General features: G+C 43.1%; 1 protein-coding gene across 1 annotated transcript in view; it reads left to right on the top strand.

Moving 5' to 3' along the window:
* Nucleotides 1–18,074, top strand: part of LOC134035327 (sodium channel protein type 5 subunit alpha-like) — a 214,378-nt gene that overhangs the window by 74,574 nt on the left and 121,730 nt on the right. The window contains exons 15-17 of the mRNA XM_062480326.1: nucleotides 1,681–1,919; nucleotides 12,595–12,768; nucleotides 13,859–14,215. Coding sequence (XP_062336310.1) covers nucleotides 1,681–1,919; nucleotides 12,595–12,768; nucleotides 13,859–14,215 — 770 coding nt within the window. The remainder of the gene's footprint in view (nucleotides 1–1,680; nucleotides 1,920–12,594; nucleotides 12,769–13,858; nucleotides 14,216–18,074) is intronic.

Genomic DNA, 18,074 nt, shown 5'->3' with positions numbered 1-18,074 from the left:
GTGCGTTCAACATCGGCTGCATGAAACGACCAGCGAGAGTTGCCGCTTGCAGTCGGGGAGGAGTTATAAACGGCTGCGTAAAGTCGGAAAATTGGTAAACTCTCCAAACTGCAGGCTGCAGCCGGCTGCGAATACACCTAATGTCTGATCACGTGCCTCCATGAGCCAATCAGAGTTGTTCCCTGCACCACGCAGCTTAGTTTCTAGATGTAGACGGTTACAGAGGACAGAGTAACGTGAGGAAAATTCCACAACAGATAGCAGTCGGTCATAAGGCTACTATCTTAACGATTGAAAACAGATGCATCATAGACCACTGTGATGCCCGGGCAACAGAGGCTAATGTCATGATGCTAATACTTCAGTGACATAGTAGACTACTGTTTCCGAAAGTAGATGTACTTCCTTAATAAAATCAGCTTATATTGTACATTACACGTCACAATTGTGTGTCATATCACAAAGTAAAATTAGTAAATAGTTATCACCCTGGCCTCTTTACTTGTGGCGTTTCTGCAGCTGCCTTGCAGTAAAGCAGTTAGCTTAGCTATCTCCCAGAAGTTAACGAGCTGCTAAACTAAAGTTCTGCTAGAGGTAGTCAAGTGAGTTTTCGTGACGTTAGGGACGTAAGTAGCGTCATTGACTGTGGCTAGCAAGTTAGCCACCGTTAGCTTCACTTTTCGCCACAAAAACTTAATTTCCACTTAAACCATGCAACGGAACGTAAATCCCAATAGAAGCAACTCAATCGCTACCAAGACGAAACTTTTGACACCTAGGTTGTCTATGTAGGCCAAATATTGACTGAGTTTTAGGGGGGCAAAAAGAATAAAAATAATAATAATATATATGTGAGAGAACAAAGGTTGTGCCCTTGCCGAAGGCAAAGCACACCCAATTAATCGTGATCTCAATATTGATCAAAATAATCGTGATTATCATTTTGGCCATAATCGTGCAGCCCTAGCGTGTACTGTACATGTGTGTGTCCATGTGTGCGTGTCTGTATGTATGTGTGTCTGTACGTGTGTGTGTTCATGTGTGAGTGTCTGTGTGTGTGACTCAGCGGTCGTGGCCTACAGCAGGGATGTGTGTAATCAGGGTTACCAGGATAACACCTTATGCTGGAAAACACACACACATAAACGCATGCACACACACATGGATAATGCCTGGGGTGCTTGCTGCTCATAGAAAATAAACAATGAAAGAAGCAAAAAAGGATTCCTCTATGAGGGGCTGTGTAGGCCATAATTCTATAATATAATAACTCACCTCTCATACACACCATTGAAAACCTTTGCCTCTCACAAACACTACTGAAATACAGTAAAATTCACTACCTCTCACATACACCAGTGAAAATGCAAACTCACACAATGACAACTGAAAACCTTTCATACTCATGAGTGAGAACCTCTCTTATACCACTGTGAACACCTCACACATACAACAGAAAATGTAACCTCTCACACACACAACTGAAAATGTAACCTCTGACACGTACAAGTGAAAATGAACCTTCTCACATGAACAACTGTAAATGTAACCTCTCATGGCCTACATGGCCCCTCATATTCCTCCTCCTTCTATCCTCTCCTTCCTCCTCGGCTCCTGCTTGACTCAGATACAGAGTGAGTCTGTTTCTCTCTCCAATGCGGTTCTCTTCCCTACCCCCAGAGCTGGAGGAGTCTCGTCAGAAGTGCCCCCCCTGCTGGTACGGGTTTGCCCACCGCTACCTGATCTGGGAGGGCTCGCCCTGCTGGAGGAGGCTGAAAGTGCTGGTGAAGTTCATGGTGATGGACCCCTTCTTGGACCTGGCCATCACGGTCTGCATCGTCCTCAACACCCTCTTCATGGCCATGGAGCACTACCCCATGACAGACGAATTCAACGCCATGCTCTCCATAGGAAACCTGGTAGGTAGATGGATGGATAAATGGAAAGGTAGATGGAGGGATGAATGGATGGATGAATGGATGGGTGGATGAATGGGTGGGTGGAAGGATGAATAGACTGATGAGTGGATGGATGGGTGGTAGGTAGACAGACAGATGGACAAATGAACAAATACCAGTCCTACCAGCTGCCTGTCCCGTTGCAGTGAGAGCTTACATCCTAACCCCCCCCAGCCCCTAGCGTGGGGCGTGTGTGTGTCTGTGTGTGTGTGTGTGTGTGTAGGGGGGTGATGGCATACAAGCATAGGATATCTACCAACGACTCCTCCTCCGAACACAAATCTAGCTGATGGTGACAGTATTATAGTCCAGCTAAACAGAGCAGCAGACCCCCCTGGAGGATACAAACCTGTCCTCACACTATCGGGACCTGTGGATCAACATCTACTTTACAGATTGCAGTTTTTTACAATCGCTGTGACATTTTTTTCAATACTTCTAACAAGTTTCCTAAACTCTTAATGCACCAACACACCTACGACACACAATTGGCAAAACGGTTAATTTCATGCTCAAAATCACACATTGTAAACTAAACTCAAACACTCATTTTCATAACACAAAAATACACTAAACAATACACCATGTCTACCAAAACACTTACACACATTCTCTTTAAACAGGAACATTTAGTCAGTCATAGGACAATGTCATAAACACACTAACATCAGATGGAATTACAGAAAATACATTCTTTTATATGTGTCAGGTCTCACAGTATATGGATCATAGATTGTTTTTTGCAATGCTTTTTCTTTTAAAACCTCTACATTTTTGTTTTGTTGGGTTTAGTAAATGCATGCATTTTGTTTCTTTTGCTGCAGAAATTCAGAACAAAAGATGAATGACCCATCTCAGACTAGCTTTATAGAATGTACGGTTACTGTATTGAAAAAAAGAAGACAGAAACATAATTGCTGCAGTAAAGGCTTCATTTGCAACAGGACATTACTGCAAGAAATATGCAATATAGCTGCCATTTACAGTATTTCATCAGTTACCCTAGCTCTGGCTCTTCTCTGAGCGCCACCACGCATTCTAACTCCTCTCCCTCTCCCTTGCCCCACTCCTCTCCCTTGTCCTGGTACTTGTCTTCTCCCTCGTGCAGGCATTATTCTTACTTTCTTCATGTTGCTCTATATTGTTCTTTTTCCACACAAAATCAGCCCAAAGAGGTCCTCTTTACCATATGGTCATGCGATTGAAAGAACCTCAAAACCCGAGGGTTTCCTAGTTGGGAATCATCTGTGATTTACAGTATTTGCATAACTTCAACCAGCTGTTTCTCAGTCGCAACGGAATAAAATACAGGGGATATATTTGTGTTTCAATTCACAATATGAACAGCTGTTCACTTTGACTTTAGCCAATAAGTTAGGTTTAGGAAACTTGTTAATACAAATACTTGTTAAGTATTGAAAAAATGGTCATAGCAATTGTAAAATATTGTAAAGGAAACATTTTTTTATTTTAAGCTTAAGGTTAAGCTGAAATTTTGGGTTCAGGTCACTTTTTTCAGTTAAGGTTAGGGTTTAGGTTAGGTTTGGGGTAAGGGATAGGGTTACAATTGGTTAGGGGTAAAATTTTGTCCTATTCAAATAGGACAGAATTCTGAATGGAAGGATGGATAGACAAAACGTGTGTGTGTGTGAGTGTGTGTCCTGGGCCAGCTGGGGCTGGGTCCAGCAGTGTTGACGGTGGACGCAGAGTGTTGTTGACGGCTCTCTCTGTGCTCTGACATGTCTCCCAGAGCGAGCTTCCACTGGACACACACACAAACACACACTGTTCTGACCAGGGTCGGACTGGCCGTCGGGAGAGTCAGGAGATTTCCCGAACGGCCGGTCAAACGGCCGCGGCATAATGCAAAAAATAAATAAAATACATATAATAATACCGTGTTTTACAGTTGCTAGGACACATTTCTCAATACTTAGGTAACTTTTTCAAAACTCTTCACACAGTTCTCCTAACCAACTTTCAGCTCGGGACAGCAGTTAATTTTACTTTCAAAATGCACTAAAACTACCACCAAAAAAAAAATATATATACGTTTTCTTATGTAAAACAAGGACATCTCTCTACTGTTTAGAATCCACTACAATAAATGTTACTGGAATGAATCAGACATGATCTAGTATGCCTCAATATATTGTATGTCTTTTTTAAATTTTAAGTAATTCCAGAATACAAGAATTTGTATACACACCATCCACTGATACAGATACAATAGGAATGCTAATGTAGTCGGTCTTTTGCATTTGGCCACAGGTTCTCATCCACATCACATCTTATATCATCTATGCCTAGGGCAATACACCTAGGAAAGAATCTTCTGGCATGCCTGATCCATCCCTGGCAATCTTCTGCTGATATGTCCAGGCATCCAGCATTCATTGCGTCCAGGAGGGACATTTGATCATGTGGATGGTGGTCATAAACCTTCCACCTCCATGAGGAAAATAATTCCTCTGTGGGGTTGAGGACTGGAGAGTAAGGTGACAGGAAAAGTGACACCATTCTGGGATGGGCTGCAAACCATTCGGTGACTGTACGGGTGTGGTAAAATGCCACATTGTCCCATACAAATGTTGGCTGATTTCTTCTCTCTGCATCCCTTTCCTCACCTAGCACAACCCTTCCATAGAGATCATTTTATAGCATTTCATTTTTAGATTACAAATATATTTCATTACAATATTACTTTAGAAATGTAGCAAATTGCTGTCTTTTTCAGTTTTGTATTATGTTATTGTTTAGAACTTAAGTTTAACAGTTTTGAAAACAGTACGTAAGCATGTGCAAATTGGCCTGTAGGTACATAGAGTTTTGGCGGTTGTTGTGTCGAAGTGAGAAAAAAATTAATGTAAGTTGAAAGATGTAGTCATTGAATGCATTTTGTGCCAAAGCAATGATAAATAATCCACAGTTTAGGCCACATATACTTCTGTTGTGCTCACTGTGTGAAGAGTTTTGAAAAAGTGACGTAAGTATTGAGAAATGTGTCCTTGCGACTGTAAAAAAACTGTAGTACACGGTCGTGGGCCGGTCTGCGTTTCAAAGACCGTTTTTCAGTCCCAGTCCAGACCTGGTTTTGCCTGTGTTGATGCCATGTTCCAGTGTGTGAGTGTGTTTGCATGACAGGGACAGGTATTAGACACAGCAGTGTGATGAGTCATGACAGACAGACAGTAGTGAATTCTGACAAGTCTTGTCTCTCATACATAAAAATGGCTTCCTGTTATGATGCGTGCTGATGGCTTGCATACCTCACTCACCCTGATACCAAGCCATGCATGTGTGAATGTGTATGTATGTGTGTGTATGCTCTCACAGTTTCAGCCTGACCTGCCCAGACCCATTGAACAGCTGTAGTCATTTACATTACATTTACATTTAGTCATTTAGCAGACGCTCTTATCCAGAGCGACTTACAGTAAGTACAGGGACATTCTCCCGAGGCAAGTAGGGTGAAGTGCCTTGCCCAAGGACACAACGTCATTTGGCACGGCCGGGAGTCAAACTGGCAACCTTCTGATTACTAGCCCGCTTCCCTCACCGCTCAGCCACCTGACTCACCTACGAACCTGCTTATCAGTGCTTTCGTTCTCACTACAGCTAGCTTGCTAGTTAGTAAGATGGCTGTTAGGTTAGTTACTTAGTTAGTCATTCAGTTAGTAAGTTACTTAGTTACTCACTCAGGTAGCTTAAAGGAGACATGACATGCTGTTTTTGGATGCTTTCATATAGGCCTTAGTGGTCCCCTAATACTGTATCAGAAGTCTCTTTCCCGAAATTCAGCCTTGGTGCAGAATTACAGCCACTACTAGCAGTCCCACAAGGAGCTTTCCTCAGAACGCGCTGTTTTGGTGTCTGTAGCTTTAAATGCTAATGAGGAGTGGAGGGGCGGCACCATGCGCTAATGTTTACAATGGATGTATCGCAATGGCTGTAGCCCTGTTGCTGTAAGATGCCTCGAATTTTCCCATTCTCATCTGATAACCCTGGTTTGCAGAGGTACACACTCAGTCATTTCAATGAGGGGAAAGGCGGATATCGCGCGCGCCATAACACCAACAGCAGAACGGTTATCCAAATAACAAAGAAGTGTACAACACTCACGTTACAGCATGTGTATTCACACACATACTTGATGCTATCTACCTTTCCATTAGCGACAGTAACTCAGCTGTTAGCTGCAGAGCTAATGTTACAGCCACATTCTAAGGGTAGCAAGCTAGGTAACCATATACAGTAAAGCTACAAAATGATATAGCGTTAGTTAACTTACTTGTCCGAGGTTAGTAGCTGGACGAAGGAGAGTTAGTACTGATCCAGAATTTAATTTCAGCAAGGCCAGTTTTGTATTAGCTCAAGTTGAGGAAACAGTCGTGGCTGAAGTGTTTGGCGCAGACATACAAAACAAATGCGCCTACAACAGAAGTTGTGTAGGCGCATTTCCAGAGAAAATAAAATTAAGATACTGGGTCTTCAGAGGCTCGGATGAAGGAACTGTAAAAAGATTTTTGTTTTCCTTTGTACATCCAAACTGAGCAAATGTAATGCTTCGTTCGTTTGCAAGCCATGATGTCTCTCGAGGATAAAAACACTTGCACAGTCGTAGCTCAATTTCTTATGGGCGGGCCAGATTCTTTGGGCGGTCAAAGCAGAGAGAGGGGAGGTAACCTTCCTCCTTGTGACGTCACAAGGAGGAAGGTTGCACCTCCAGTCATCCGTCCGTCAAACTCCTGAAGTTTGCGGACGACACCACCCTTATTGGGCTCATCTCTGGTGGAGACGAGTCTGATTATAGGTGGGAAGCGGCCAACCTGGTGACCTGGTGCAGCCAGAACAACTTAGAGCTCAATGCTCTTAAGACAGTGGAGATGGTTGTGGACTTCAGGAGGAACACAGCCCCACTCACCCCCATCACCCTGTGTGACTCCCCAGTCAACACTGTGGAGTCCTTCCGCTTCCTGGGCACTATCCTCTCCCAGGACCTCAAGTGGGAACTGAACATCAGCTCCCTCATCAAGAAAGCACAACAGAGGATGTACTTCCTTCGGCAGCTGAAGAAGTTCAACCTGCCAAAGACAATGATGGTGCACTTCTACTCAGCCATCATTGAGTCCATCCTCACCTCCTCCATCACCGTCTGGTACGCTGCTGCCAAGGACAAGAGCAGACTGCAGCGTATCATCCGCACTGCTGAGAAGGTGATTGGCTGCAATCTGCCTACCCTCGAGGACCTGCACACCTCGAGGACCCTGAGGCGAGCGAGGAAGATTGTGGCCGACTCCTCCCACCCTGGACACTCCCTGTTTCAGTCACTCCCCTCCGGCAGAAGGCTGCGGTCCATCAGGACCAATACCTCACGCCACAAAAACAGTTTCTTCCCTTCCGCTGTTGGCCTCTTCAACAAGGCCAAGGGACCACACTGACTCTAATGACTTCTTGCTTAAAACACACTGCTTTTTGCACTGCATTACAAAATGGTATCTTGTACATTTGTATTTTTTGTAATATTTGTATTTTTGTATTTTTATATTTTTATATTTTTATATTTTTATATTTTTATATTGTAATTTACGGCAACTTATATTTTATTTTATTGTATATTTAATTCTATTCTAATCCCACTTAGTACTGCTAGTTTATGTACCCTTAGTATAGATAGTCCACATATTTAAATTTTAGGTATATGTTTATTGTATGCACCTTCCTGACAAAGCAAATTCCTTGTCTGTGCAAACTTTCATGGCGAATAAATCCCATTCTGATTCTGATTCTGACAAAGAGGAGATTTTCAAACAGAGCAATTGAGCTTTCATTTTCTGAACGGTGGAGAAAAACACCCAGGGCTTGGTTTACACCGATCGAAAATTCTAGCCACTGGGGGACCAAAGGCAGGCTAGGGGAACTCATATTAATGTTAAATAACCTCCTAAAGTGACGTTTCATGTTGTAAATTGTATTTTCAGAAGTTTACTCGACTTTCAATGAAAGGGGTGTCACTGCAAAACCGAGTTTACCTTGTCATAGTTGAATATCTACAGTTTGGTGGGTAACATGGACATACAGTGAACCTCAAAGTCCATTGATTCCTCTTTCCTATGCAAATCTCACAATTTGAAACTGCTGCTGTAAAACGGTCAGTTTCAAAAAATCCCCTGTTGTGACGTCACAGCGGGGGCTCCACCTTTTTTGGCTCTGGTCTGTACCTTTGTCATGCCACAAAATTTGCTGTGTGCTGCTCTGCGTACTTCCACGGAATTACAAAGAAAGAAGAAAGTTTTTCAAGGATATTGAAAATGGACTACGGTGGTAAATGCAGTGTTCCAGGCTGTACAGGAAATGCTGACACTTTTCCTAAGGAACCACACTCGACGGGCTGTGATGTTTGTCTATGAGAAGATCCCTGTGCAGTTCGACCCTCAATTACACATTTGCTCGAACCATTTCACCGAGGACAGTTTTGAATGAAAACCTTGGATAATTTAAATAAGGATTTGCTAATAAGCCGCTGTTGCTGAAAAGAGGTGCTGTTTCAACCATATGCTCATCACAAACGAAGCTGTAAGTATGATTTTGTCGCTAACAGTTAGCCTATTAGCAATGCTAACGTCTCCTGTATCTAGCGTAGGTAGAATGCTAAATACGTTTCTAAACACATCAACATACCTTACTTAGCAAATGACTCTAGCTTGACTAGCTGTAGTCGGCATTAGAAGGGAAGCTTCTGAAAAAATAGCCAGAAAACAAATAGCAGTCTAGCCTATTGCTAACGCCTGTCAAGATTATCTATTTGAAATAACAATAACTATCGTCCAGCTAGCTGTCGACGCTCGGCAGGAATTTCCGGTCCACTCACTTAACACAAACTTGACCCTCTCACTGGACATATTGTACAATAAAATGCAATTGGTTTCCTTGTATATTCTGTTATATTTACCAAACTCCTTTCTTGTCTTAAATTGAGCAGTTTCTGGTGTGAGCTACAGTATGGTAGCTAGCATAGCCATTTCTAGCTCTGCTTCACAATATTGCTGCCTAGTGTTATAAGTTAATGTAATATATAAATGTTAATAAAGTATCAGACATACATGATACAACACACCAGTAACCAATTGATATTGTGTGTTAATATACCGAAAATGTCAGTAAATCGAGATGGTGCTGCTGTCTGTCCCGTCGAAAACCATTCAAACAGGTTGCCAGCAGTGTTTATTTTGCGAGCTAATTACTTGAACCAAGTGATCACGTTTCGGCAAGATCAAAGAGTGTCGTAACTCTCTTTTTATATGGCTCTGGCCCATTGTTTGCGAATCATTGCTCTCATTTGCATAAAGTTAAGAGCTTCATCATGCTATGTTCACATCGTGCAGTCGCGACCCCGTCACTTGCTTTCCATGTGAAATCAATGGTATGCTTCACTTCATCGCGCTGTTGTTCCGTGTATTGACAACAGCCCGTCACTTGCGCACTGTGCTCGTAAATTATTTTTCAAGTTCGCACATACCTATTTTTAGGCGCAAATGCGAGTGAAATACTCGCACTGTAGAGCCCTGGTAAGTATGTATGTACACTCTGGTGCTCCACTTGGCTCTCCACTTTCCTGCCAAAATGGCGATGACCGGTGCATGCTGGGATTGCGTGACGTCAACTCTATTGTGTTCTTGTCGACATTTAGTTTTCGGCATACCCTACTAATTACCTCGTTGCTAAGTTTGCCGACATTGACTCCTCCTGTACATTTTGTAAACAGAACTTTGAAACATTATCTCATCTGTTTTTTGAGTGTGAAATATCCCCAAAGTTTTGGACAGACTTGGAGTCTTACTTTTTTGAACCCACCAACTCTATCTACACCTTTAACCTTTAAGATATAATATGTTTCTACAATAATTCAGGTACTGGTGCCCTGGAGTACCTAATTAATTTTATCATTCTGTATGCCAAATTCTATATTCACAAGCAGAAATTCTCTAATTCATCTCCTAATTTTGTGCCTTTTCTCATAGAATTTAAATCTCTACTGAAGTCTCTTAGATCTTTGGATAACAAAAAAAGTATTAAAATTGTGGAAACTGTAGAGTCCTTTTCCCCTGAAACCTCTAACTAGGTTTGTTTTGATTTTGATTTTCTTTTGATTATTATTTTTGTCTATGTAAAGATGCTGCTTCATATGTTGTATATTTTGTATGTAAGTTAGTTCACTTGATGTTCATGTGCTGCTACTTTTTACCTGATTCTTTTGTTTTGTGCTTGCTAAAATAAAAAAATAAAAAATAAAAAAAACAATTTTTTTAGTTTTCTGCAGCTGAGGGTCATGCTCCTGGTGCGCCGAACACGATAACGGTGGACAACATCCTCTGGACTCTGAACTACAAGACAGATCATAAAATGAAAATGCCTAGTGTTATAAGTTAATGTAATATATAAATGTTAATAAAGTATCAGACATACATGATACAACACACCAGTAACCAATTGATATTGTGTGTTAATATACCGAAAATGTCAGTAAATCGAGATGGTGCTGCTGTCTGTCCCGTCGAAAACCATTCAAACAGGTTGCCAGCAGTGTTTATTTTGCGAGCTAATTACTTGAACCAAGTGATCACGTTTCGGCAAGATCAAAGAGTGTCGTAACTCTCTTTTTATATGGCTCTGGCCCATTGTTTGCGAATCATTGCTCTCATTTGCATAAAGTTAAGAGCTTCATCATGCTATGTTCACACGTTAGTATTTAGTTAATGGGTAAATACTTCTAATTATCTCTGTATTTACCACCTTGGTGCCAATCGGTAATACACAAAACATACCCTTTATTTTCTACCTAAATACCTAGTACTTAAGGGACTGTAAAAGGAAGGGTTACCGTATTAATGAAGGTTAATAAGCCAGGTAAGGGAGGTGTGATGTAAGGTGGAGGTGTATTAATAAAGGTTAATAAGCCAGATAAGGGAGGTGTGATGTAAGGTGGAGATGTATTAATGAAGGTTAATAAGCCAGGTAAGGGAGGTGTGATGTAAGGTGGAGGTGTATTAATAAAGGTTAATAAGCCAGATAAGGGAGGTGTGATGTAAGGTGGAGATGTATTAATGAAGGTTAATAACCCAGGTATGGGAGGTGTGATGTAGGGTGGAGGTGTGTGCAGGTCCCTCAGCAGGGCCACTGGGAGAGACAGGCCTAACTAATCAACTCTGGAGTGACTAGCCCAGAGTAATCAACTGTGGACAAGATAATGAGTCTATGCAAATGAGAAGACAGAGACGGAAGTGGTGTGTGAGTGTGTGTGAGTGTATGTGTGTGCTGACTCAAGGCCCCTCTTCACCAATCAGAATGGGTGTTTCCCAGTAGTTATCATGCTCTCTTAGTAACATGAGAATACTCAGCAACAGACAGGCTGGCATCGCGGAATACCCTCTCTCCTCATCTCTCCTCATTCTTCTTTCTCTCATCTTTGCTCCTCTCCTCCCTCTTTCCTTCTCCTTCAGACTGATATAGGCTCTGTCTGAGAGGTGGACAGACACCAGATCTCTTTCTTTTCCATGTCTTCCCCTATCTCCACCCTCCTCCCTATCTCTACCCACTTCCCAAACTACTCCTCCAATCCCTCCCCAGCCTCATCCCTCCCTTCACCCCCCCCCCCCTCCCTCCTCAAGGTGTGTCACGTAGAGCTTGTCACTTCAAACTGCTCCTCTCTCTGGAACAACTAGCAGAACAGCACAGATCCAGCTGCATTAAGACACACACAAACTCACACAGCCAACCTGTCAGCAGAACAGCACAGATCCAGCTGCATGAAGACACGCACACACACACAGTAGACCATTCAGCTGTGGCATTTATCACATAAACACTCCCTCCACCCCCCACACACACACACTAACCTGCAGACACAGTGCTTTCCTCCCTATCTGTGTCTCCAGAGTTGGGTGAAGGAAGTGACCACTGAACTGGACATGAAAGAGAGAGGCCTGAAAAACTGATATGAGAAGCAGATTCACTCTAAACAGATTAACAGCAACACAGACATTACCCTCTAGTCTGTGTGTGTGTGCATGCAGTGTGAACTGGTGTAATTAAATACCCAGTGTGTAACTGCTGGTGTGTGTATTGACTTGTGCACTAATGTAGCTGTGGAGGAAAGAGTGTGACAGAGCAGTGCTACTTAACGTTTGGATCTGAACCCGAGTCAGCTACATTAGCTGAGCTGGAAGGGACAGATTATTCCCAGATCTAATCCCACATCCTTAGAAGGATAGCTTTGGTGATGTGAGGTGGTTGTTGTGACTGTTGGCAGAGCTAATGGTCAAGTATAAGTCTATTATTTGGTCCTGAATTTGGCAGACATGCAGGTCTACTTAGATTATAACACCAGAGAGGAGCAACACAGCACTGTGTGTGTCTGAAGGGGTGTGTGTGTGCATGTGTGCGTGCGTGCAACATCTGTGTGTGTGTGTGTTTTAAAGGGAGTTCCAGTGAGTGTAACCTGGTCTGAAATGTTCTATATCCTGAAGCCAAACTTGTCTTTCTTTTCTCTGTTTGTTTACTTGTGTGTATGTGTGTGTATGGGGTGTTTTTGTGTGTGTGTCTGTGTATTGTGTTTGTGGGCGTGTGTGCATGCCAGGTTTTCTCGGGAATCTTCACAGCAGAGATGCTCCTGAAGATCATAGCTCTGGACCCCTATTACTACTTTCAGCAGGGCTGGAACATCTTCGACAGCATCATCGTCTGTCTGAGCCTCATGGAGCTGGGACTGTCTGACGTGGAGGGGCTGTCGGTCCTTCGCTCCTTCAGACTGGTACACACTTACAGATAATACACACACTCACACATACTGCAGTGTTTCCCACACATGGACTAATTTGTAGCCGTGTGCCACAGAATCAACACCGCCCACCACATATTGTGTTTCGTTATTATTATTTTTTTTAACGATATTTAAAACACGCAGCATATTCGTTCAGCTGCATTTCCTTTCCCTGCTCTCCCTCCGTCTCTCTGTCACTCACGCGTCTCTTACATACACACACAGTCACAACGTCAGCACACGTTAGCAACGACACTATGCGATATCAGCGAGCCTTTAGCATTAGTACCGTAGCTAAAAGTCTAGGAAAGTTGAGGTTACTTTTCGCTAGGTACCTAGGTACCTGATGTCTTAATCTGCTAGACAAGTGGGTTCCCCATCGTTCTTTTAGTGAACTGTCTCATGAGCCCTACTTACCCGGCGTCATGGAGCCGACCAGCTAAATAGTTATTTAGCACTAGCGTTGCTACCTGCATGCAGAAATTGTTTACAATATTTTCAGGCTTCAACCAGTGCTGCTCAAGCAGAAAGACAATGTCAGGGAGAGAAAGAGATAGATTCGTTAGGCATTGAAGAAAGAGTAGGAGAGGAGGATAGCATCCAATATAATACATATTTAATTAAAAAAAAAAAGTTCTGTGTAACGTTCTGTGTAACAAACCCTCCCCCCGGCGCCACAAATTGCTTTCTAATCTGTGGGAAACACTGTACTGACACATATAACACATACATAACACGTACACACCACTCACACATAACACACAAACACACACATACACACCACACATATAACAAACACAAACATAACATGCACACATGACACACACACACCTAACACATGCACACATAACACAAACACACAAGCACACATTACGCACACACACCCAACATGCACACATGACTCACACATACATAACACATGCACACATAACACAAACACACAAGCACACATAACGCTCACACACATTACACACACACCTATCTCTACATGTCTGCTTCTGCCCATCTGTCTCTGTCTGCTGTTCTGTCAGCAAAGACTGGAAAACACCGGAAATGAAAGTGTGTGTTTGTGTCCGTACAGCTGCGTGTGTTTAAGCTGGCACGTTCCTGGCCGACCCTGAACACACTCATCAAGATCATCTGCAACTCCATGGGCGCTCTGGGCAACTTGACCCTGGTCCTGGCCATCATCGTCTTCATCTTTGCCGTGGTGGGCATGCAGCTGTTTGGGAAGAACTACCAGGACTGCGTGTGTAAGATATCCAGAGACTGCACGCTGCCGCGCTGGCACATGAAGGACTTCTTCCACTCGTTCCTGATCGTTTTCCGGGTGCTGTGCGGGGAGTGGATCGAGACCATGTGGGACTGTATGGAGGTGGCCGGCCAGCCGCTCTGCATCCTGGTCTTCATGCTGGTCATGGTCATCGGAAACCTGGTGGTGAGGAAGCATCGTCAACACCCACAATACACCTCCTCTAATTTAGCTCTGTCACTTTCTCTCTCTTACTCCCTCTCTCCTTTCCTTCATGGCTGAGGGTTATTGTTATTGTTGACACACATGAGCAGTGTAAGTTTTGTTTCCAATCTGTTACAACTATTCAGGATGCGGACTATCATCTTGGCCTCTTCAGTGTGTGTGTGTGAGTGTGTGTGTGTGGTGGGGTTGGCCTTCATGGAAATGGCATTTGTTGACTGCTACTGCCGCATGCATACATAGTTATGGTTTGATTGACACGTGGTTCCAAAGGTTGACACTTCTCTCACAACTATTGCTATTATTTTATCCTCTCACAATTGATCGCAAAGCCCTTTGGGCAGCACAAATCACATTGTAATTATCCAAATACTGGCAAAACAATCTGTTGGGTCGTTTTCAAGGGTCATTTTTTTTTACACATCCCTTCCAATATTTCGCATTCTGGCTAGCTCCAATAAACTCATAGCTGTCAGAACCTCACTACCTGGCTTACTGACATGTATTGACAGCCACTGTAAAATTCAATTTGCTGCTTGCCGAAATCAGATTTGTCTTTAGCTTAAAGTTAACTTTTTTCCTCCAAGAAGCTTATTGCCATTAGTTAGCCTTTGTTGGCTTGCTGGGAAGGGTGACAATGCAACTATTATTACTACTTATCCACATCTAGTACTGGCTAAGTTACTAGCCAGGTGAATTAGCTAGTTAGCTAATTCATTTACACCCGTAGATTACTTTTACTGTTTGACAAACAGTCAAATGTTAACTAAACCAAAAACATTTGCCCAAAAATTAAAAACATTAAAAGTCCAAGAGTGAAACATGATGTATTTGCTCTGAGAGAGGGTCCTGACCCTACAATCCAGTTGTTTTTTGGTCTTTTTTTTTACACTTTATATTAAGGTTACATGAACTACTATTTCTACTAATCTTCAATATGGTTTAGCTGTACATTCGAGTCTACTCTATTTACTTTGGCGTAGTGGATTCTGTTAAATACTTTCAACTGAATTCAACTTACAGTAACAGGGCCATGAGGATGTGGAGTAAACAGGGCCTCTTCCCACAGTCATCTGTGAGGTCAACTTCCCCTGTCAGTCTGGATTATGTTTATTGGAGAGGGTTCAGAGGGCAGCATAATGTCATATCATCTAGAAATCAGACCTTGCCGTACCCACAGGAGAGACAGCATCTATTTTAGCAATGTTGTCGGGGGCAGTTGAGGAAAGTTGGAAAGATGAAAGTGTACGAAGTTATGGGCTTGAAAATTGCGGAAAATATTAGAATCAGCCAGATTAAATATAGCTATTAGGTTATTGAAACTGGCAAGCTTCTCATCTCTCATGACACAAAACAAAAGCCTGGTCGAGTTTGGAGGGTAAAAATATCTGTTGACGCGTAGCAGAAAGTCTACACTATTGGCGAAACTGTCTCCAGATCTTCAGAGTAGAAATTGGGTTTCCTGGTTACTTTGAAAGACACAAGGACAGTGGGGAACAAACAAGAGCCAAATGGGGAGATGATTGGGAAGACTGATCCTATGCTTCCCAGCCCTAAGGTTACCACTGCTTAAACTGACATGCGCCAACTCGCTAAGTTCCCACTAAGTGTATTAAGAAGAAGTATAAAGCTGAATATCTGTCTTCTACATCCATTTGCTAATTTTATTCTCTACTATTGTTCAGCTTATGGTCTGCAACTCTCTGTCACCAACCGTCTCTGGAGGAGGGGAAACTTGGAGGAAGGGAGGGATGTTTTTCGTCCACTTGGTTTCAGTCACGAACATGGCTTGAATATTCTGTGGAGTGCGACGCATGCTTTTGTTTTCCACATTGAGTATTTGGTGTTGCTTTCTCTGAGAAGGATTTTTTCATTTCAACGGGTTTTAGAAACTGGTAATCCGCCAGTGCGACAAGTTCATTATATAATATATTATATAAAGATCTTTATATAATCTTTATATTATATATATTATAAACATGCTAGTAGCCAGGCTCATTTAAAAGCCTCAACCGTTTGGGCAGAAGACGGAGACGGTAGTATGTTTACACGGCCCCCAACAGATACAAAATAACCGATATTACATAAAATGCATGGCAGATGTTGTAAAATGTCATTGAGCTTCCACTGCATGGATATTGGGAAACATTTGACAATGAGCATGATTACATAGCTACGGGACTGTCAAGCTATATTATGGGAATCAGATGGCTGAGCGGTGAGGGAGTCGGGCTAGTAATCTGAAGGTTGCCAGTTCGATTCCCAGCCGTGCCAAATGACGTTGTGTCCTTGGGCAAGGCACTTCACCCTACTTGCTTCGGGGGGAATGTCCCTGTACTTACTGTAAGTCGCTCTGGATAAGAGCGTCTGCTAAATGACTAAATGTAAATGTAAGCTTCCATGGTGTTTTAGTACACGTTGGAAAAAGATTAATACCTTGCTGACATTACGTCAAGCAGGGCTCTCAAGTTTTATCAAAAGTTTTGCACAGGAACTGGACAAAATGATCCAAGATGGCGCTCCTTGATCCAAGATGGCGCCGATGAAGGCTGAAGGTGCGCTCTTTTTTGTCTCGTTTTGTCTGTTAATTCAGTGTTCTGCCAAGATTTCCGGGGTTCTCTAACAGGAGAAGTACTTCTAAACATCAGGACTACAACTCATGTGGATTTATTTCCTACTTTTATGCTTCCTGCGGCAGAATTAGTGGGAATTATAGTCAAAGCCACCCTCGGCTTTGTCCTAGCAGCGAAGCGTCGTAGGAGAGGCAAACAAGCCGGTGCACTGGTGCGACTCCGTCGGCGTGGGGCACGCACAGCGTTACCGGGGATATTTCTCTCCAACGTGCGTTCACTGAGCAACAAACTGGATGAACTTCAGCTACTGGTGTGGAAAAACAGAGACTTTAATTCATCTTCCGTTTTGTGCTTTACGGAGTCATGGCTGAGTGAACTGATCCCAGACTCTACAGTTAGCAGGTTTCAAACTGCTGAGAGCGGATCGTGACCCTGTGCTTTCTGGCAAAACGAAAGGCGGTGGTATTTGTTTTTACATTAACAGTGGCTGGTGTGAAGATGTGACAGTGATTCTGCAGCACTGTTCTCCTGATCTGGAATCATTTTTTATTAACTGTAGATCTTTTTACTCGCCACGTGAGTTTGCATCATTCATTCTGGTTGGCGTCTACATGCCTCCGCAGGCTAGCGTCAATGAGGCTCAATGTGTGCTCGCCAGCCAGATCCTGAGTGTGGAGCATGAAAATCCGGATTCCTTGGTTATTGTGATAGGTGACTTTAACAAAGGCAATCTCACTCAAGAACTCCCCAAATACAGACAATTCATCAAATTCCCTACCAGAGAAGGAAACACCTTGGATCACTGCTACTCTACAATCAGCAAAGCATACTATGCGGTCCCCCGAGCAGCACTGGGTCACTGACCATGCCATGGTCCACCTGATTCCTGCATACAGGCAGAAGCTAAAGCGCCGTAAGCCTGCTGTGAGGACATCGAAACAGTGGACTAGTGAAGCTATGGAGGATCTGCGGACGTGCTTGGACTGCACTGACTGGGACATGTTCACGACTGCTACCAATAGTCTGGATGAGCTCACAGAGGCTGTGACATCATACATCAGCTTCTGTGAGGACTGCTGTATACCAACCCGCACCAGGGTGAGCTACAACAACGACAAACCCTGGTTTACAGATAAACTCAGAAGGTTGAGGTCAGAGAAAGAGGCCGCGTTTAGGAGTGGGGACAGAGACAGTTTCAAGGAGTCGAAGAACAGGTTTAGCAAGGCGGTGAGGGAGGCTAAACGACGGTA

The sequence above is a fragment of the Osmerus eperlanus genome, chromosome 15 (genome assembly GCF_963692335.1).
Source record: "Osmerus eperlanus chromosome 15, fOsmEpe2.1, whole genome shotgun sequence".
NCBI classification, from domain to species: Eukaryota; Metazoa; Chordata; class Actinopteri; order Osmeriformes; family Osmeridae; genus Osmerus; species Osmerus eperlanus.
This window is presented reverse-complemented; position numbering and strand designations above follow the sequence as displayed.